The sequence below is a fragment of the Topomyia yanbarensis genome, chromosome 3 (assembly GCF_030247195.1).
Source record: "Topomyia yanbarensis strain Yona2022 chromosome 3, ASM3024719v1, whole genome shotgun sequence".
Lineage (NCBI taxonomy): Eukaryota > Metazoa > Arthropoda > Insecta > Diptera > Culicidae > Topomyia > Topomyia yanbarensis.
Window position 1 is genome coordinate 396,289,250 of NC_080672.1, and position 23,760 is coordinate 396,313,009.

At 39.2% G+C, this 23,760-nt stretch overlaps 1 protein-coding gene across 7 annotated transcripts in view; it reads right to left on the reverse strand.

Moving 5' to 3' along the window:
- The window catches only part of LOC131693080 (potassium voltage-gated channel subfamily H member 6), a 457,523-nt gene that overhangs the window by 314,901 nt on the left and 118,862 nt on the right, over positions 1–23,760 (reverse strand). For all 7 annotated transcript variants that reach the window (XM_058980601.1, XM_058980599.1, XM_058980603.1 and 4 more), the window contains exon 3: positions 13,657–13,887. In XM_058980601.1, the coding sequence (XP_058836584.1) occupies positions 13,657–13,887 (231 nt within the window). The remainder of the gene's footprint in view (positions 1–13,656; positions 13,888–23,760) is intronic.

The window sequence follows — 23,760 nt, forward strand, 5'->3', positions numbered from 1 at the left end:
TTGTATTTTTTTTAGCTTCATTATTGGATTCAGCACAAAATTTTACATCAGAAATGATGCTCAAATGTTGAAGTTCAGATTTTTATTTTTATTTTGTAAACTAGTGTAATTATGTGATCATTGGAATAGAATGACATTTTAGCCTGGTGGGGCTTATTATACCATACTAACCATGCATACAGAATTTGGCAACACTGCTTTGCGGAAAATGAAGTAATTCAAATTATCAGCACGATTACCTAATCAAGCTTGAAATACCAAAAGTTCAGTAATTGAGCTGAGAATTTGACAATTTCAAAAACTGATTTTCAGCGAAGTCAATCTGTCAAATGGGTTAAACCCAAATTGCTGAGCTTTCAACATCTTGGATTGCTGAAACGTTCAGTTCAACGAAATTTTGCTGACGTCATGCGAAAAATGAAAAAGCGTCAAATCCCGGTTACAAAATAAAAAATTACAATTAATTACTTCCTATAGTCTGTGATGATAGTCTGATAATGAATTGACAATTAGGTATAACTTTACAGATTGAACCTGACATTGGATGCAGACAGTGAATCTTTAGGCGGCACCTCGCCAAAAGCGGGGTAAACCTAAAATCAGAATTTCCTGGACCAATCGTTCTAAAATTTTGCACTTTCCTTCTTCTTCACATCATTGCCTACAAGACAACTACAAGAGCTTCCTTGAAAATGCTTATTATTATTTTTTTTACAGTAACGTGTTAATCGTTTATTAGCAATAATCGAACTTTGGCTTAAAAGTGCTACGAAAAATTCGAATTTAGGGTATGTTGTCTATTGATGGACCCTTTGCATATTGTGGACCCCAAAGCACTTTTAACATGGTTTTGTAACAAAAAACGATTTTCTCGTACATGGCTGAACGAAATAACACAATATATTTTCCAACGTGAACAGACGATCGAAGATTGATTTATGTGTATCACTCTAATGTCGATTTTTTCACACTTAATGAAAAGTATTTTACACTATAAGCACATCTTGGTACTTTACTAAGGAGCGTCTGTATAAAACCGGTAGTTTTATAACTTGAAATATACCTGAAACTAATATTTTGAAACATTGTATGACATGCTACTTAGCCAAAATAACCCATTAAACGCGAAAAAATACTGGAATTCAACTCCCTTTTATTATTCTGGAGGGTCTATTATTGGTCACTTTAAAAACACTAATTTTCCTATTTGGACACCCCTCGTTTGTTTGATGATTAACAGCTGATTTGCATTTCGTTTCTATAGACTTTTCTACGGCTCATGTACGTACACGCCACATGACACAAATCCTACATCACAAGCTGGTGGAAAATAATAAACAAAGACGGCAAAAGTAAATGGGATTGTTTTCAACCAGGAAGCTTCATTAGTGTTCGTGAGACCGGTCGCAAAGAACTCAATAGGATCAAAACAATCCTAGACATTGCCGGCTGTTCGGCCATCTATGGGAGCTGTCCATCAATGTCAGCTTCTTTCTCCGAACAGCCTAGATAAGCCGTGTAGTGTCGGTAGTGGTTGTTTCAACCGGCTAAGAATTACACTACGGACTACCTGTTCCGGTGGTAACACCAAACAGGGAACCCCAATTCCATAGTGTCATGCGACCCGTGCTATGGGTAAAATTGTTGAGGGGGTTTAAAATATTCTCAATGGCGAACGGAGCCTGGGAAGAGCCGGGCGAACTCCCCAGTAACTGGCTGTGGTCCACTAGGAGGTTGATAACTCTATTATCTTTCTCCAGACAAAACCAACCTAGAGGCCGCGTGGCATCCGGCGGGTTGAAGTATGTCAGTTATGGAAATAACTGTCAAATTCATTCCCAAAGGTGGCCGCGTCACTTATGAGGAGGCAAAGAGCTTTAGACCGATCAGTCTGACCTCCTTCCTTCTCAAATCAGTGGAACGTTTAATCGACCACTACATTCGGGATGGTAGCTTGGGCGAGCACCCGCTGTATGCAATGCAACATGGATATCAGCGGGGGAAGTCTACTACCACCCTGTTACACAATGTTGTCTACAACATTGAAAAAGCTTTTTCACTAAAGCAATCAAGTTTAGGAGTTTTTCTCGATATTGAAGGTGCTTTTGACAACGTGTCTTTCGAATCCATTTTGGAAGCAGCACGAGATCATGGAGTACCTTCATTTATCATGAACTGGATACACGCAATGCTTAGCAACCGACATCTGTGCTCATCGTTAAGACAAGTAGAGATGAGGAAACTGAGTGTCTGCGGATGTCCTCAAGGTGGTGTGCTTTCACCACTTCTATGGAACCTTGTCGCCGATAGCTTGTTGAGAAAACTAAATGAGCTTGGGTTTCCGACGTATGGTTTCGCCGATGATTATCATATAATGATCACCGGTATTTGCATTAACACACTTTTTGATTTGATGCAACAAGCCTTATGTGTTGTTGAGCGGTGGTGTCTTCATGTTGGACTATCAGTTAATCCAAATAAAACCTCAATGGTGCTTTTCACGCAACGAAGGATTACAACCGGAGCTCGTCCATTGCAGTTTTTTGACTCTGAAATTATTGTCGAAGATCCAGTTAAGTACGTTGGGGTAATTCTCGACTCAAAACTTAATTGGACAGCTCACATCGATTTCAGGATCAAGAAAGCTTGCATGGCCTTTGGCCAATGTAGACGGGCTTTCGGCAAATCCTGGGGACTCAAACCCAAGTACATTCAGTGGATCTACACAACAATTGTTAGACCAATACTGCCATACGGGTGCCTTGTTTGGTGGCAGAAGGGAGGAGTCACGACAATCCAATCAAAGTTAAACCATCTTCAGAGGATGGTCTTGATGGCGATGACTGGTGCGTTCTCGACAACACCTACTGCTGCTCTCGAGGCACTCTTGAACATAAAACCACTACATGTGTTTCTGAAACAAGAAGCACTTTCTTGTGCATACCATCTAAATGTTACTGGGCTCTGGAACAGTAATCCAATAGATCGTGTAACTAGCCACACAAGACTGTGGCCCCAAATGGTTACTTGGGATGAATATACACTTGCTCCCAGTGACCTTACACTCACATGTAGTTTTGTAGAACTCAAATCGAAGAACTTAGCATTTCAAATGCTATCTACCTTCTATGGGTACCCGGTCATTCCGGTATTACTGGAAATGAATGGGCGGACGAATTGGCTAGAGCTGGCGCTGCGACTGATTTCGTTGGTCCAGAACCAGTTCTACCACTGTCAATAAGTTGGATAAAGCACAAGATTCGCGCTTGGGCTACATTCGAACATGCCAACCATTGGCGTAGCTTGCAAACTTTCGTTCAAACAAAGGCTTTTCTGCCGGATGTGAGTCCGAAAATGTCAAGAAATTTGTTGCATTTTTCCAAGCACAACTGCAGTATTCTGGTCAGGGCACTGACTGGACATTGCAAACTCAATTATCACATGGCTACTATTCAGCGCGCTGAGTATTATTCATGTGATCTTTTGTGAATCCGATTACGGAACATAATATCATTTAATATGCAATTTCCCTGTATTAATGCAATTGCGCATCCGGATTTTTGGTTCTCCATACATAGATGAACCTATGTACAGAGAGCTGAAATTTAAGGATATGCTTTTGTTCCTAACCCAGTGTGGTAAAGAGCTATAGTTTTTTAGCCGTATTTGAATGACAATATCTCTTCGGGGGTGTTGTCGTTCTGTTATCTCAATATCCCCTCGAGGGTGTTGATATATCCGCTCACTGTTTGAGTAGAGGTTCTAAATCCCTCCGGGGGTTGGAAGTTTTATTCCTGCTGTTGTAGCACCTGCAGATCGTTCAGCATCACTCCGGGGGTGCAGAATGCTCTGTTTTAATTGTTATGTGTCGTTGTTTTCCTTACCCCTAACCTTACCACTTCCCCAATCCTTCCCATCAGGAAAATGATGAAAAGACGATTCTTGGCAAGGCACAAATCTCCGATCAACATGGGGAACGTGCCATTTGAGCCAGACGCTACTGATTCCTGATAGACATCTGGAAGTTCAGAACTGAACTTTTTGTTCATCTATCTATTTATAATAGACCTTGTCATGAAGAAATCGAAACTATTGAAATCCAAAGGATGTTATACAGAAGCAGATGTAAGAAAATGCATCGCAGCGATCCAGAATCAGGTGCCAATTAAAACAGCCTGCAGACGAAACGGAGTTCCCCGTTCTACAATCAAGTACCGACTTGGAGAGAAATGGTCCGGGAAACTAAGAAAAGGTCCTCCAACAGTACTTACTGAGCAAGAAGAATCGGAAATAGTGACCTGGATTAAGAGCATGGCAAGGAAAGGTTTCCCGATAACTAAGGATCGGTTGTGTCTAACTGTAAAACGATTCTTATCTGAGCATCCACGAAAGGCTAACTGTAAAATGAATGCAGGTAGTATGAAACATAAATATTGTTAATTACATAAAAAAGTATACTTTTGTAAACTTCAGGGTACAGATGGTATTGCGGTTTTTTACGTCGACATCCGGAATTGACAATACGTAAACCTGAAAAGGTGTCATCTGCGGCTGCAACGGTTACAGAAGAAAATATTCGTCATTGGTATCACTCCGTCTATGAACTCTTGGAAGAAGAAGGCACAGTGATATATTGAATGATGCACGAAGAATATTCAACGGGGATGAAATAGGATTCGATTTGGATCCAGAAACTAAGGCCGTGATCGTTCCAAAAGACGAAAAGAACACATATTTGATTGATACGGGATCTAAAAAAAACGTTACAGTTCTGCAATCGTACGGCGCTGCCGGCGTAGTTGTTCCACCTTGCGTAATACTACCTTTCCAACGGATTCCTGTTAGCATTGCAAAAAGTTTTCCAGCTGATTGGGGAGTTGGGCGATCGGATAATGGATGGATGACGAGAGAAGCATTTGTTGCATATATCAAAAATATGTTTTATCCTTACTTGTTTTGCGAAAACGTGCCATTTCCAGTCATTTATTTCGTGGATGGTCACCGAAGCCACACAGGCTTTGAGGCTGCAGCTGAATGTCAAAAATTAGGAATTATTTTGGTTTCATTGTACGCAAACTGCACACATATAATCCAACCTGCAGACGTTGCTATTTTCCGGTCTTTAAAAGCCAGTTGGACAAAACAGGTGCGTTTATGGCAAGCGAAAAATCCCGGAAAAAATATTCGCTTGGACGAATTTGGAATGATTCTTGATACGGCAATCAAATATTCTTTTAAGCCAGCGATTGTGGTTAAGGGATTTGAAGTTTGTGGACTCTATCCCTTCAACGAGAACGCTGTGGATTATAGAAAGTGCAGCGCAGGAAATAGAGATCCTATTTCATCGGTCGAAGTAAACAGCGCTGAAACCACGGAGCCGCAAACAGCTAATGAGACTGTATCTAACTTGAAAATGTTTCTTTTGAACATAATCGAACAAATCGATAAATCAAAGGCTATGTTATATCGAGCGATCGAACCTGAACACTTTGTTGATCAGTCGGAAAGAATAGTTGCATCTATTTATAGGACCGTTTTAGCCCCGTTGGACCAGCGTCAGATTGAGGATATAGTTGACATTGAAGAAATAATAATTGAAGATGATTATCAGGAATCGATCAGTACACCGGATTTTGACCTTAACCAGGACAATTTCATTGAGGATTGGCTGGATGGAACAAAAATTGTGAGTGGAGACGATAAGGCGATTGAAGGCAGTTTGGTCGAGGCTTCGATTGTTTACAATGATGTCAACGATGAATTATTTGCACCTGATCAACACACTTACAAACATGAGCATAGCCACGACGCTGCTACACAGCTTATACCTTTTGATGGTAAATCTAATGGCAATTTTTTACTGTTGAATGAAAGTATCGTCGCCGATAATAAATGCAGCCGGAACAAAGATTTTCTACAGGTTTCCGCTGCGAAATCTTTTCACGGCAAAGTTGTGAAAACTGAGCATACCGAACTTCTCAACACTACTACTTCTTCCAATAATAGCCTTCGAAGCTACATGAATGAACCTAACACGCAACAGAAGAAGAACAAACGGTTTAAAAATGTTAAAAGTCCACCAGTATTAACCTCACGAAAACGGTTGGAATGACATAAGATTAAGGAAGCGGAAAAAGAAAATATAAGACAAGAACGAGTGCGCAGATTGGATGAAAAGGCAAGAAAGGCGAATATTAAACGTAATGAATTGATAAATAAAGCAGAGGAAAGATTAAGACGATTGAAAAAGGGATTGAATTAGTAGAATCGGTTCACAAACGTATTTTATATGAGTTTTCGATGATTACATATAACTTTCCTGAATAAAATGAATTGATGGGAAATTTATCATAATTTTTTCGCTTATTTCAATAATTCCCTCTTCTGAATTAAGACAGGTTGCAGGGTGAGGAGCCATAAAATATGTCACAATTCGTTCAATAGCTCCACAATTTTTAATAAATCCATTAATTATACATATTCTTATAAATATATAATGCAATCCTATAGTAGCCCCAGGACGAGTAATCGTTTAATGGACCTGGGGCCATATTAGGAAAGAAGGGACCATTACAAGGCAATGAAGAAAGTATTAGTTTTAGAAAAATAAACCTTTAAATAGAGGTTTCATAGCGAAACTGATTTAAATATGCATTTAGTACTAAACTAGGGATCTAGTTGCTGATTTTTTGCCTTGTTTTTAGCTGAGGATGTAAAATGATACACAAAATAACTCATCGTATCTACTAAAGTGTCCATTACTAGTATACATACCCTATGTGAATAACTCAACGATTGGTCCAGTAGATTTTGAGTTATGATGTACATCGCAATACAAGTTTTCGATGTGGCGCCTGACTGAATAAACAAACAATCTTTGCATCGAAAAAAAATTAAAGAATCGAGCAAATACAAATTGTGATTGTTTTTTTCTTTTCCTCTTGTTAAAATAACTAAAAAATTGTAGGCCAATTAAACACCTTCATTCATTTTGATAGCCATAAGTAAACTAACAAACGAAAACAATTTTTATTCAATGCAGCTCTGCATCCAATCACAGTCGTGATTCGCTGGTTGGACACTTTTTAACTGGACCGCTTCATAGTTGGACCTCCGCTAGTTGGACCATTGTCCAACTAAAAAGCATCTGAATGTCAAAATCTTGTGTCAAATTTACTTTGACAATCAATCTGACAATTATTAGAGATGTGAATAGATGCAATTATATTACTAACGTCTCCTTTGGAGAGTTTTTGACATTTATCAGTCGGTGCAACTAACGAATCAAATTCGTTAGTTGTACAGAGGTGTGACCCAACCAGCGAATCACGACTGTATAAAATTTCGTTCGACGGTTTATTTCAAAATGATTCGACTTCTGCTAACCTGCAATATAACTCTTCGATGTGGCGTTTTGAAATGAGTGTGTAGCATCTTCTAGATAGGACGATAAAGAATATCAAAAGATGGCAGTTACAACTCGAGTACACCTGTGTTTTCGTACGAGATAAAACTTACTTCCTTGCCCTCATATTATTTGTGTGCAACATGGGCCATAATATTGCACATGAAGGTCGAAAAGTTGATTCAAATTATTGAGATGTATGCAAGAGGCAGTGTCACGAAATTTCAAAATCAGTTACCTATTTCTGCTTGCATTTACCGAAACCGACATTCAGATTAAATGCCTCTCTCATTCATTTACTTTCCAACTTACTGAAATTTCATGCAGAATCGAATGCTTGAGTGCAGAAAATATAAATTCATTCACCAACCAAAGCATTCATTTGTTATTATGTCGACAGTTTGAAGGCAGAAGTTAGCATCTTCTACATTTTCGAGCATAAGTGAACTGCGTAATATATATCTGGTGCACTTTTGATCAATAATCCCTCTCAGAGCTAGCATAGAAATAAAATTCACTTTGCTTCTGAAACCGAACATGTCCGTACCTGAAAGCGCTGCGTCGGGAGAACGAATGACGATGGAAACGAGCCAAAAATTTAATTCATCGCATCGCTGCATGAACTCGTTTTCTTTCGAGTTCATGCAGCGATGTCAATTTTTTTAAGCTCTGGCAAAAGGGAATTTGCAGGTCTTTTACACTGTTTTCGTTTGGTTTCACTTTTTTATGAATCCACGATAGAGTCGATAATGGAATTTATGTGACTGATTTTTGCGACAGAGCATTGGGACCAGAGACAGGTAGCATTGGTTTTTTGTTCACAAACTAGGATAATCAGTTTTCGGCCACAATTCGTATTGGCCGATGGATGCTACCCAAGCAACCAAAAGTGCGTATAAGGGAGCTGCATAAGCTTCCAGTTTTAAGTAATTTTGCGATACGTTTTGTGTACTAATAGCGGCTTAAGCAGCTTGAAAGTTCGCTAAGAACTTTATGTGAACATTAAAGTATTTTTACTTTTTAAGTATTATCCGAACTTCTGGTTGCTTTGGTATTCTACTAGGCTTCGACTATTTGGTAAAGGCAAATGGCTTATTATCAAAATACAATTTACCTTTCGGAAAGGGGAGGATACGACCGATTGTTTTGCGCAGCTTTCAACGAAAATTCAATTAGCGTACGCTTACGATTCTGTAGAAATGGTTCTCGGATAAATTTAACCTTTAATTTTAAACAGCTATTCGTATAATTTGATGTCAGAAACGCACACTACCTTTTCTCGTAGCGATTCGGCATGTCCTTGAATCTGCTACATAGGTTTTCCAGCCCCTTTTTTACAGTTTCTATCTAAGCGGCGTTGTTAAATATCTTGCCAACGCATGAACGCTAATACAAATGGCGAATTATGGCACGGTTTCTGTTACAGAGCTTCAGATTTGCAGAAACCAATGCAGAGTAATTTTGAAAATTTTTGTACTCTGGATGTAAGGGTATCGAGCTTTTCAACAAGGACATCGAGTTGATTTTCAATGAAGCGTGATTCAGCTCAACTTTAGCATCTAGTAGTGGATAGAATAATCCCTGAAGTGATTCCTTAGAATAATGCTCCAGTTTTCCCCGTATAATTTATAGGGGGATATGTCGATAGTTCATACGGAGTCTCTCAACAGAAGGAAAACTTTGTTTCTACAATGGGTAACTCTATGGCTCCATCATTTGCAACGAAAGCAGTTCGTGCCCCGCGTCACAAAAAGTTGAATAGGTAGACGAGCCCCGTTCAAAAGAACTGTTCCGGTGAAACGTTCGAAGTGAGGTTCATGGAAATTATGTTCTTTTTTATACTCCTCGATTTTTTGCTAAACGCAATCGCTTGCATACCAGAATTTTCACTGACGGAAGCAATTTCGGAGAATACACCATTAATCTTTACTGTTCGGGCGGGTACGTAGAAAGAATGATTTTCAATGAAGCGTGATTCAGCTCAACTTCATCATCTAGAAGTTTCCCATTTATGTACCTGAAGGCTATATTCGGGTTCTTGCATATACCAACAATCGAGCTTATGCGGCGTAGTGATTGCATACTTCTCTTCCACCACCGATAAAATCTAATCTTCTGTCCGCTCGCTAGCCAAGTATAAAAACAGAGTCGGTAGGGGAGACTGAGGAGACCCCTTTTTTATTTTTCAATCCCACTCCGTGGAATGATAAAAAAAACCATGTATTTTTGTAGTTTTATATTGTTTCTAGGGTTGACTGATAATCATAAAAAAGTTCCATGGAAATATTATACTGGATATTATACTGGATGAACTATGAGCATTTTTGGAAAACAACAAAAAAATGGAAAAAAAATTGATTAGTAGAGACTCGATCCCTAATTTGGGGACACTTGATTATTTTTTGAAAATGTGTTTAAAAGAGCATGTAGGGTAATAAGCCTATTTTTCCCTGTTTCTATTATCATCCTACCCCTCTGAAGCCTTTGGTTAGAGCAGCGTCTGCCATCTTTGCTCAACGCATTGGCTCAAATGTTGTTGCGATAATTGGGTTACTCGATTAGAGTTTTTGCTGCACTCAAACAGAAGAGTTACACCATTCTCAAGACAATTTTGTTATTATATTGGCTTTTAATAAGAGTCGAATGACCTTAAGGCTAAAACCTATATAATCGAAATAAAAAATGGCTCCTAATAACAAAGCAAAGAAGCTAAAATAATAAAATTAATAATGAAATAATGTGTTACCTTCCCTAATAGGGCAAAAATAGGTACCTAACCCCATTCAATATGTATTGTGGTATTTATTAAATTGTTGTGATTAGATATTACTATTTTTGTTGCTACATATTACGCATCTCTCGCCTGATTTTTTTTACGAATTCCCCAATTCTCTGTGCAATTATTTGAAAGCTGTCGTTTTTATGGTTAAGGAACGTCAAATGTGTGGTCAATGCATGGTTGCTACGTATACTGTAGCAAACAATTACAGTTAAGTTTTTGTACGATGAAGCGTTCATTTTTGACAGTTTTTTTTTTGTTATTTTATGGCAACAATTGCTCTGGTGTGAATTTGGTTATTTTCAGTGGTGTGTATGAAACAATGCGAAGGGGATCAAATCTCCACGAATTTGAAGGGATCAAGTGAACCCATAGCATCTATTTCAGCAAACTTTAGTACAAATATAGTTGAACAAAAAAATCAGCTCAATTATAACGTATTCATATAATTGACATTCTCCTGTAATTCTGTATGCAAAAGTATAGTATGTAGTGAGTGACTTTATCAATTATATATAACTTTGAAAATTTAGAAAATAAATCTTCTTCAGTTCTTCTGAGATTTTTTTCTTTAAATCGGTAAAAAATAGGTAACGCATGTCCAATTTATTTTTTTTGTGTTAAAGAAACTTATGTTTAGATAAAACTACGCAACTTTCTAGTATATTCGATTAATGTATTCTGATCCGCCTTTGAGTTACAATGATGGGATCAAGTCTCCCCGGGGATCAAGTGTCCTCAGTCTCCCCTATGTATTGTTTTGTATGTAAATAATAATGTGCAAACCTAATAAAGACGTGATGCTAAGAATCGTAACTGAACGTTTTAGGAGAAGGTATTGGACATAATTATGTTGTTTCACACTAAGCATATCTTGTCTTGACAATAGGGAGGGGGTCGTTGTTGTTCCAATTTTATGTCAGAATCTTCGAGCTCGTGATTGATTGATTCTGACAACTTGCACCGTAGGAAATGTTTCTACAAAGATAGTGAAATGATACATGGCAGTGTTGCTATATTTATAGGAAAATAAAGTCATTGCTTTTGACAAATACAATTATTGTCGTCAAATGAGTAAAAATGATCAAATTGGACAGAAATTGTGCGGCAAAGTAGAACAAATATTTATCATGCACTTCCCGCAATTAGGAGCAAATGTTAAAATTCTAAATTCCCGTGTCGTCAGGGCCGGCGTAATACGTGGGTAGTATAGATAGTACTACCCACTCGAAAATTACCGAGGTGGAATTACCCATTTGAACGTTTGGAACAAACTAATACCTAAGATTATGTGTCTCGCACACAAAATTCATTCGTCTGCAATTCTCGATGTACAAAAATTTCATATTTTAGATGCAAATTTTATTGCTTTACAAAACAAGGAGATACACTATTGGGCTTTTTATAAAGAACACAAAAGGGATTGATTCCAACATAAGAGTAACAGAGACCGTATCAGGGAAAGTGAAGTAAGAGCAGACAACAATGACAGTGAAAAAAAAAGAAATTAAACTTGCAGCTTTTTGACAAAGGGAAGATTACTGTTAGGACATCATGAACCGGATCGCCGACAGGCCTCATTGGATCTGCTAGGAACTCTTTTGGGATCAGATTTTCCGGTAGCTTTTAGCATGTCAAGCAAAAGAGAATAACTAACTAAATTTGGATTTTTATGTATATGAGAGACATATAGGGAAGATCAAGGCGAACGACCAGACAACATGTTTAATGTCGCGATTACCGTAACCACCAGCGTAAAGACCGATCTCCACGACCACGACCACGACGTCCTTCATCCATCCTCTTTAACCAAGGTTTGTTGTGTCGTGTACCCGTTTGGTCTGACCTTTATTAGCAGTGTACAGAATCAAGCCAGCAAAATTCTTGTACGCTTAGATCAAGCGATATATCGACGATGTTAAATAGCTTATCTTTGGTCCGGAAGTAGACCGATTGTATTAGATGGATACAATTTATATTGAAAAGAAAACTTATCGGCATTATTTTTGCCATCGGTGATATATTCAAATTGACCTCCACCAAGCCTGAAAGGTCGTCGTTCCCATTAGTCACCACTATCATGCAGGCTGCAGTACTCACGAAAAGAGGGTTTTATCGCAGTAGTTGGTACTTAGCTGTGGAACATTTGTCAACAAACACATTTTCGCCGAGCCATCGGTCATACAGCTCGTTAAAAAGGGTGTTTCCAAAGGGCAACCAGCTGTTATTACGAAATTTTCATTTTCACTTACACACGCCAGGTCTGAACATTTGTCGATACAGGTAGAAATCACTCTGAATTGTTATACCCACTCGGGAAAAAATTGTTTCGCCGGCCCTGCGTGTCGTAATTCCTTAATAAATTTTGAATTCGGGTGGGTTAATCTCAAAATCTACGGATCAGACGTCATGCAAAAGTGGCCACACTGGTTCAAAGTGTACGTAACGCTCCCGTTTTGAAAATATTGAAACGACACTCAGTATACGCAGTAAACGAAAATGCGGCTAGGCGGGTTAAACTAGATGCTGGCGATCGGTAGGCTACTGAAATTTTATTCTAGGCTACCCGCCGCAACTTACCGTTGACTGTAAAAGTAATATGGGTAGTAAGAAAAGACGCAAATCCTACGTTAAAACGAAAATTTCAGTGAAAATAGGTTTTTTTAAATAAAAGATTTCAAGAATAACCCTAAATTCATTGTATGGAGAAATTGTAAAAAACTGATTTTAAGGAATTCCTACCAATACATAGATGTATATCTCTAGTACAAATATGTAAATAAATTGTAAGTTACTTCAAATTAACCAATACAGTAGATTGTGAAAATAAAATATTTTTAAATCGCTGAATTTAATTTTTTTTAAAGAGGAGTACCCCCTTAAGAAAAGTGAAGGTTCCATTTATAGGCGCAATCAAGTTTGACGAAACTTTTCGGAAGACACCTAATTATGTACACATCAACGAGAGCCAGACCATTTTCGGTCAGGGTGCGGCATCTCACCCGAACAGACTATTTTTTAAATCTTCGTCGAAATTTGATAAATTGTTTTTCATGACGAAATCCATTTCATTTCAGTATATTTTGGATACTAGCCGCAATTGATAAAACTGATTTGATTACGTATTGTTTGGTTTAATTTGATGCAGGATTGATTTTCGGAAAAGTGCGGCATCTCTCCCAAAATTACCCTAAGCAATACTAGTGTAGATATCTACTGATTATGATACTAAGAAAACTTCAGTCCACTCAGAGAATATTTACGAATTCCCAAGCAATCAAGATTTATTTTAGAGGAAAAAAAATACACTTCCACTAAAATACCTTTCACTTTAATGTGAGGTGCACGTGCTCCACCCTGGAGCCGTCAGTAGAGTATGCACTATTATCCACCTGAAATGCCTACCCTTTTCGCCTTGTTTTCACACGGAACTCCTCCAATCAAAACGATAAACTCCCATCGTACTACTCACCATTCTTCCGGTAGTACAGGATCTCGAAGTGCTTCTCCTCGCCCTTCTTCAGCGCCTCCTTGATCGACTGGATGACGGCCGGAGAGGTCATCTGGCCCTGCAGGAACTCGGTGCAGGCGGACCGCTGCATCACCTCTGCCCGCGTGAAACCGGTCATCTTGCAAAAGCCATCCGAGCAGAAGATGATGTGGCACGATTCCGGCTGTGCATTGGCCACTAGAAAGCTACGGTCTATGGAAGAAAAGAGCAGCAGAAAGCAGAAGAAAAAGAGAGAGGTATTAGCAATACGTCGCAAATAGATTTTGATTGGTTTGAGGGTTTGCTGCCGAGATTGAAATTACCAACTAGCTGGTCTGCATTGATAAGGAAGAAACGTTCAAACCTGCTCGGAATGTGTCATTAACCGGTCGCTTGGAACTATTAAATACCCAAGATAAGATGGTTCTTATGTTCGATTTTGAAGCTTGCCTAGGCTCGATTGGCTATAATGTGGGAAAGCTTTATGTGTTCAATCAGCAAAAGCTGAAGCAGACAAAATGTTTCATGGTTTTCCCGATAAACAAGCAATCAACCGTGTTCTAGATGAGAATAATTAAAATGTTGCTGCAGTCGCATTCCGTTGATTGCTTCCTTGCTTGCTTAGGACGTGCGAAAGTGCTGTAAATGGTTGCACGTTTGAAAAATGCCCTATTGGAATATTTAATTAAGCATGAAGAAGACGTTCAGAACTCTCCATCAGAACTGGAACTTAACCTTTATTTCAACAAAGTGTTGTCTATTTAATGTTCGCAGTGATTTTATTCCCTGACTTTGAACAGCGAAAATTGTGATTTAAGAACTGAGGGAAGAGCTACGTAAAACCATAATTTTCTCCATGTCTTATAGGAAATTTTAGCTTGATTATTCTCGTAAGCTAAACCGAAATTGATCTAGGTCAAAAACAAGGTTAATGGGCTACATTAATCCTACCTGCAGTCAAAATGGTCAACCCCTCACGAAATGCCCATTTCCGCAGTGATAATCCCGCCAACTCATAGTCTCTTCCGGTCGTCGTAGAGACCGGAGCTCACCATTCCGGTGGCGGCCGTGCATGCAAAACTATCAAATCTCTTGAGAGCTCCTGCCCTTAGCTACTTCACGTGGCCCTTTTTGTGGCCATAAATCAAAACACGTGGAAGTAGGCATTTGCTAATGAAACAAACGAAAACAAGCAAATATGTCTCCACGAAGTGGAACTCCAAGCTAAATGCCAAGACCGACCGGCAGGGCAAGTGGGGGAAAACCGCAGCCCACGGAGCCTTTAGCCTTTGCCGTATGAAACGAAAACAAACCGCATATCAGTACGACACGAGTTCTGCGAGATTTGGTCGGATAGAGTAAAGTCGTCCCGTAGCTCAGAGCAGGAATGTGACAACTGTCGGGTTAGGAAGCGGGGCCCGAAAACAGAGAAGCTAATTCCTACAATGCAGATTTTAACGCAAATGTAGTTTTTATATCCGCCTAGCATGACAACGGACAATCTAAACAGGTGAAGCAGAAAAGGGGAAATTATTTAAATATTTCAATAAATTTGGACAATAGGGCAAAGAGTGAGGCACCGGGACCACGCCGAGCTAAGTGAGACTGGTATGTATGCTTCCTCCGAAACAGCTGATCCTGCTGGAGAAATAAATACTGCAGCCTTTTTTACGACGGGATTGTCTTTTATGCTAGTTTAAGCGAGTCCGTCTCTTTTCGGGGACATTCTAACGAGGTTCATAAATATGTAGGTAGTTAGGTATATGTCTGTATTTTTCTCGATGCGACACATGAACTGGAATGCGATGAATCAATTCGCGGCAAAGTGATTTACCGTGATGGGACTTTTGGTAGAGGTCGACCTTCGAAAGTCACGAAACTGTTTGCGTGTGTTTAGCTGTGTTAGAATTATATGGTCATTTTGGATAAGGAAAAACTGACCTCTGATTGTTTGCATTGTAATTGAGTTCTGTATGCTGTAAGGTAGTTCACGGTGGCATTTTGATTTTAGTAAACTGGTTCACTTATTTTATTGGAACCCTGGCCTACTTTAATGTACAAAACATTCTTGATTTGTGGTTTGATGAGGTGATGCAATTTGGTCAGAACAGCTTAAAATATGCATTAAGAACAGACAATTTTCGGACTGCGCTCAAGAAAAACACTACGAAAAGTAAATGCATGAAACAAATTTTCCTTAAATGTTCTATTTTCCATCGCTTTACAAAAATTTCTTGCGTACTCTGACGAGTGGCCTTATGGCAGTTAACAAGGATTTTGCCCATAAGCTTAGAAAAGAACGATGTTGAGATATTCTGGAGCTCCTTCTTCGCTTTTTCGATCAGCAGCTTCTCGTATTTGGGCACACAAAATTTTTATGTTAGGGGAAACTTTGCCACTGTGACCACTATTCAGGTTATCTTTTTCGGCTGCCCCTGTTAGCTCTACACGTTATAAATCACCCGAATCCAATGTAGTTGGAAGCAAGTTGTTTGTATGTTCACATGTGTAGTCCCAACCGGGTAGTACATAATTAATGTAGTTGAGGATCAGTTGGGGACAGGTATGCCATACCTCGTGAGATATCACAAGATGCCTTCCGAAGTATCGCTTCCTTCGAAGAAACAATACTGCACAATGTCAGAGAATATGTTCCGAGCCATCGACTTTTGTCTACTACTCGTCAAGAACATTTCGAAAATACCCATATTGATTGGGTTATAGCGAATTTGGTTAAATCGAGAGTCGCCATCTTGGATTTCGAAACGGTGTCAAACATAAATTTCTGGCATCTACTCGTCAACACCATTCCGAAAATACCCATATTTTTGGGTTATATCGAATTTCGCAAAACCGGCAGTCCCCATCTTGCATTTTAAAATGGCGTCAAAAATCAATTTCTAGCCCCTACTTGTCAAGCCGATTCCGTAACTACCCTTATTGTTGAGGTGCGGGCCATAAAGTCTTCCAGACTCGTCTCTTCCATCTTTCTGAAAATCTTCCAAGCCTTTTGCATTCTAAAGGACTAAATTTTTTTTGCAAAAACCGTTTTAATTCCGTGCAAAAAATTATTAAAATTCGTTTTTTGCCTTTAAAAGGAAAACGTCTCTAAAAACCGCGTAGATTCGAAAATCTGCGTAACTCGTAAAAAAAAACCGCATAAAAACTGAGTGCAATGATTGCATATATATTAATTTATTTATTCATGTTGTTTTATTCATTTATTTATTCATTCTGTTCGGAGCAACCTTAACACCTCTTTGGCAATCGACGTTTACTATAAGCCGATCAAAGCTAAAATGTATTTTAAATGTTCACTGTTAGCAAATAAGCTTTACTTGTTTTAACAATGTTAGGTTTAAATTTAGAAATAGGAAAAATTTACTCAATGGTTTTACTCACATTTAGTGTCACCACTACTTCTCCGTACTATCCAAATTTTAACCGTAGTATGAGTTTTATTCTCCGTTCTAATCTTATCCTCGTTGCGAGTGGTGCCTATAGAATTTTTGTTTGTATATAATAATATCCGAAATTTACACTTTATCTACTCACGTACTAATTAATCGCTTTCGTTTTTACTGGTATGATCGCCAATAACTTTCAGTAAATTAATTTTATTTTGTCTGTCCTATCACTCGCTTTAGTCCTTTATTTTTATTATTTACCTTTTCCGTCCACTGACAACTAAATTATACTATCACTCTCTCTCCTTTTGTGGCACAGACCTGTTGGTCCATATTTGCTACTATCACTCTCTATCTCACTCATCTATGTTGTTTGACATCTTTCTTTTCTTCCGTCAACACAACCCTTGTGGCGCATATTTGGCTCGTCGCAGGGCTGGATGCTGTTGGCTCGAATCAAAACTTGTCGAAAGTAAACAAAGTTCATTCCATACACGCTCATTCAAAACTACTCAAAATTTGAGTTCGGAGCACTCACTTTCAACAGTAATAGCAATATGTGAAAAAATGAGTTTTAATTTGAGTAGAACTAACTCATTTCTTGAGTAATCATAAAATCTTCAAAGTTCTGAGTGAAAAAAATACTCTCAAAAAAGTGTGCGGAATTAGGTGTTGTTTTAAATTTTAAAAAGAGCCTGAAGTTAAAGCCGATGATCGTTCATAAAACTAGAAGGTAAGTTTCATTGCTTGCTTTCAAATCTTACTTCTAGTTGTGTTTTTGTAGTTTCGGCAATTTATACAAAATGCCGATCGGTATGAAATAGATGTAGAGAACGATTAAGTTCCCGAACATCGCAAACACCTGGACAACGGTCTGAAGGATCAGGTAAATGATATTTGAAATGCCAATGAATGTCTTTGTACTTTTATTAAAAATGCGGATGATTATTTTCTGTATTTCCCTCTTGAGTAAAATGTACTCAAATTTGACATTTTTATCCCAAACTCAAAACTGATTAAGCGAGGAAAACTCAATTTTTGACTATGTGCACTTTTTATGAAATTGAGTGGCTGGCTACTCAAATTTGAGTTGTTATGGATGAGCGTGTAGCGTAAAACCGGTACCCAGGTGGCGTTATCGTTAGAGTTCAATGGGGTGCTGGAGCGTTGCCAGAAATTTTTTATTTCCCAGATTAAATTTCAGGAAACTTCCCAGTTAAGCTCAGCCGGAATGCTGGCTGGAGCGTATTCTAGGTAGAATCGGTTGTGTCACTGGAGTCGGAATACGAATTAGAACCAGCAAGAATAGACCTTTCTCGTCAAAAAAAATTATATGATAGGATGCTTCCTTTTTTATCCCCAATTCGTTACTGCCGATTGCCGCGATGATTTGCTACCTCTAACTATTGAAAAAATCAAAAATAGTGCAAGCTGCTCATTTAACCCCATATTCTGAATACCTATCTTGCCTTGTTTCCCCGTATTTTTACACCATTTGGATGAGGCTGGATGTTGTTGGCTCGAATCAAAACTTGTCGAAAGTAAACAAAGTTCATTTCATATCGTCAACCTGGCGCCCAGGTGGTGAAATCAACGGAGTGCTGGAGCGTTGCCAAAAAAAATTTATTTCCAGATTAAATTTTACTAAACTTCCCAGTTTAACTCAGCCGGAATGCTGACTGGATCTAATTCGTATTCCGGCTCCGGTGACACAACCGATTCAAGTTAGAATGTTTAAGGGGTATCATTTCGATGCGGCTTAGCCGCATAACCGAGGCCCGGGCGAGGTGGCCACCGACCCGCCGTCGGAAGCTAGCGAACCTGTGATCCACTCGTTTGCCCGGCTTACTCAAACATAGGGGCTATCCCTAGTTTAAGTCCGACTGAGCGGTAGCGAAGTCGGACAGCACGCGCAAAAGCGATGTGGCGTAGCCACATTGGGTGCTGGACACAAAATAAAATTGGCATCGCTAGCAAAAGGTAAACACAAATGAACACTCCGGATGAACCTATCGTCAATTGACATTTCGACGAGTTTTGATTCGAGCCAATAATATGGGCCCTTTGGATGAATTTGCTGTGGGGAATACTAAAAGGATGCCAGATCTGCATATATATTAGTAAATCTGCAGATTTTGCATTTTCACTGCAGATGTTTTGCAGATTACAAATATTTAGCAGAACAAAGCCTATGCCAGCCAATTTATACACCAGCCTTCAACATTTTTGATCATTTAAATTATATACATACTACATTTCTATGTCAAATTTATTGAAGATTTTTGTAGCAATCTGCAGACTTTTATATTTTCACTGCAGGCTATTGTTTAAATAGACCTGGCATCACTGATGCTGAAATGATTCATTCATATACCTGTCAAAAACATAGAGCATTGCATGAAAATGTATAACCTCACTTTTCTGACAGTTCAGTGTGCTTGTTTACCTAAGACTTGTTTACATGGACTTTTAAAATTTACATTACTTGAATACTTTCGATGCTCTTTGAAAGACTATCAACTCAAGAGGGATGAGGATTGGAACAATGGGAACCTGGTGCCACATTATGCAACCAATTCGAATCGACCTTTTTGCACAAGCTTGAATACAATAAACGTTTCGAGATGCGTAATGTCACCCCTGGTTCATACATTGACCAATCGGCGCTGGATGCAAAACCCGGTAGAATATGCTGAATCGTAAGATCAAGCATTGGGCTATAAAACGATTGCTTTCTGGATGATGGATAAGGATTTGTACACATTTGTTTGTTTGCTCGTGGGTTAAGTCCTAACAAGATGATCCGATTGATTACTCATTTTTAGGTGGTGAAGTTTACCTGAACTTTATAGGTAACGAATTCGGTCGATGATAAGTTGTTGAAATGATCGCGCATACCGAAAAACGTCTCCATTGGTCAGAATGCCTACCAGCGTATGATAGCTGCAAACATGAGGACAACATCGCTTTCGAATGGAACAATTATTTATTATTCGTGTACAAGTTCCATTACAGCAAAAGTTTCGTCGATTGACGATTATCGCATTGTCGTTGATTTAGCCGGCAAATGCAAAACAGTGCTCGGCACTGACGATAAGGAGTAAGAAGGATTTGATAGGAGTGATAAGAATGCAGAGCATTATACATTCCGGAAGAATATCAGGGAGGAGAAATTATATGTAAATTTATATTATATCCCGAGTTGCCATCATTTTTGCACCACAATAAAGCTTTCTGCAACTGCTGTCTTGTTCAAATTGGCAGGAAATAACTAGGCAGCGAAAGATAAATTGCATAGTCAATTTATTTACTTTTTCGGAAGGATAAGTAATTAGTATGTTGTGAATATATATGTGTCGCCGGTGCCGTGTGTTATGGTGGTACCGGACGGAACCGTTGGTCAGCAGACCGTCCTTGTCGTACTGGTCATAGATGCGACGATTTTTCTCTTCTGATAGCACTTGACATGTTTCGGAGATCTGTCTTAACGCTCTCTACTTAGTGCAGGATACGCGAAACCGCTGCTAGCTTTCGAAAGAAAATTCCTAGCTGCTGCTACGCTATCAGTCTCTCTCTCTCTCTCTCTCTCTCTCTCTCTCTCTCTCTCGACTGAGGACTACAATTTCGGTTGACTAAATTATGCTTTGAAAATTGTACTTCCTGGAATTTCACCTAACGAGATCAATTCATTGTGAGGAATTTCGCTGCGTTCCAATATTGCTTGCCTCTGTAGGTGATGATGTGTGTGGATTCACTTCGGCAGCCAGGTCTTATGTTTTGGGTAATTTTGCTATCTTATTCTGCTGAATAAATCATCTGGCTAAAGCCTCTACGTTATACTATGGTAACTTTGAAAACGCCCTGCTATTTAATCTTGTAGCTATTGGCAAGTCAGTCCTGGCACTGTTCTCGACTAATCCTGGCACTATACCGCTGACGTCGCACTTATTACGGTGATCAAACTTGGCGAGAGCGGCAGTCGTTTCGTCGGAATTGTTCACTCGACAAGCAGGAAGTGCAAGGACTCTGCTACTTATTCCTGAGCCCCTCGTTGAAACCTTCGTCCTGTCGGAGTGTTAGCTTCGTCCGATACCGGAGCGTATTGCTGAACCGAAGCAGTCTGCTACTGGCGCTGCTTCCTTCGAATCGGAATCGCTGAATATTCCCGTTAGCCGAATGTCCAACGTGGCCGAAGGCAAACCGATTTCAGCAACACCACCAACCGTAGCTGAAATTTTGGCCTTTAATCCAAGTCCCTGCCACTGACATAGCGACAAACGAGTGCGGCGCAGGTTGGACCATCGGTTGACTCGGTGCCGGACAGGGTGAAACAGCTGCAACAGGAGCGGACCTAGTATGGGGTGTAAAGGTCATCAATTGCCATAGATCACCAAAATGCTCTGCGACTAACATTGTGAACAAAACAAACCAAACGAAATTGATCGCAACAACGATAAAATAATCTAAATTCTACCCAAACATTTGAAAATGAGAAAAAGGCAAAAGAAGTTTTGGTCGAATTCATTATAATTCTATTTAAAAATTGAATACCGTTTTATTTAGTTTGATTGCGCATATTGTTTACATCAGACAAACCCCTTAATTCATTGAGTACGTATTACACTGCCTTTATAACCCTTTTGATATCAGTTACAATAATCCTTTATAATCATTTTATAATAAGTGTATTGCTAGTTAGGACTTTTATATCAGCCGGGCCCTTTTATAATTTGTTATAAAATCATTATCAAAATTCTTCATAATCCATTGTTGCGTTATGTTTATGTACATGGCCAGATAGATAGTTTTTAACTGGGACGGAACGTGTGGATACGAAAAAACCTAATGTCAATTGTAGCCAGGGGGAGCTGTCAAATGCAGCCAAAGGGAACCGTCAAATGCAGTCAGGGGGAACTGTCAAATGTAGCCAGTCCATTTAAAATGTGTGGAAGAAAGAGTGGCTATGCAAGACAAGAGATAAAATGAACAGAAAAAAGAAAAAGAAAACATCTATCCACAGGTTCTGTCCCAGGATTTTAATAGAGAACATCAAAATTCGATTTGTTTGCATTTGGCAGTAGGCCTTTTTCAAATGTTTGGCTAGAAATTCCTTGCTTCTTCAATGAATCATGTACAAGAAAAGTAAAAATGTTAAATTTAACGGAACAATGTATGATGTCGACATCAATTAAAAAATCAGCTGAGCGACCTTGTTGGTAAAGTGTTAACATTTGGCAGCGAACCAAACCAAGTTTCTCATACTATGATCGAATCAACAAAAATTCCAAGATCATGTAAACAATCTCTTTGAACTGTCAAAAAAGTGAGGTTAAACATTATCATGCAACGTTCTCCACCGAGAGGTTCACTTTAGTTTGTTTACATAACCAATGAACTTTGTACCGCGACTCACCACTTCATTTGCCGCGTTGCCAGGAAGCCAAGCAAAAATATACAAAACAGTGCTGCCTAAACACATATTTTGAGTCCCACCATTCTTGCAAAGGTGAAAAAAATACTCAACATTCTTGCATTTTTCAAATTTAAAAAAATCATTAAAAAATCACGATAGCTCTAAAATGTCTCATTTCAGCGGAAATATTCTTAAAAATGTGTAGTCTTTTGAATAAAATTAAGAAAAAAGGGGGTTAGGTCGGACGAGAAAGGTCTATTCCGGTTAATTTCGGGTTGAACTTTACTGGGTTCCGGTAACTGATACCCTTCAGGAACCTCTGTTTAAGGTGTACCAGTACGATGCGACTTAGCCGCAGAGGATCCGCCGGGCGACCCGCCGTCGGGACCAAGCAAACCTGTGATCCACTCGTTTGCCCGGTTTACTCAAACATAGAGGTTATCCCTAGTTTAAGTCCGACTGAGCGGCAGCGAAGTCGGACAACATGCACAAAAGCGATGTGGCGTAGCTACATTAGGCGGTGGAATCTAAATAAAATTGGCAACACTAGCAAAATGTAAACACAAATGAACGGCTGGATGTTGTTGGCTCGAATCAAAACTTGTCGAAAGTAAACAAAGTTCATTTCATATCATCAACCTGGCGCCCAGGTGGTGAAATCGTTAGAATTCAACGGGGTGCTGGAGCGTTGCCAGAAAATTTTAATTTCCAGATTAAATTTTACTAAACTTCCCAGTTACGATCAGCTGGAATGCTGGCTGGTTCTAATTCGTACTCCGGCTCCGGTGACACAACCGATTCTAGTTAGAATGTTTATGTTTCGATGCGGCTTAGGATCCGCCGGGCAAGGTGGCCACCGACCCGCCGTCGGAAGCAAGCAAACCTGTGATCCACTCGTTTGCCCGGTTTACTCATACATAGGGGCTATCCCAAGTTTAAGTCCGACTGAGCGGTAGCGAAGTTGGACAGCACGCGCAAAACCGATGTGGCGTAGCCACATTGGGTGGTGGACACAAAATAAAGCTGGCAACGCTAGCAAAATGTAACCACAAATGAACACTCCAGATGAACCTATCGTCAATTGACATTTCGACGAGTTTTGATTCGAGCCAATAATATGGGCCCCAAATGAACACTCCGGATGAACCATTCGTCTATTGACATTTCGACGAGTTTTGATTCGAGCCAATAATATACACAGAAAACTTGCATTACCTAGCAGTAGGTAATTTTAAGTCTGTGCATCCTACTTCTTCCAACGAAAAA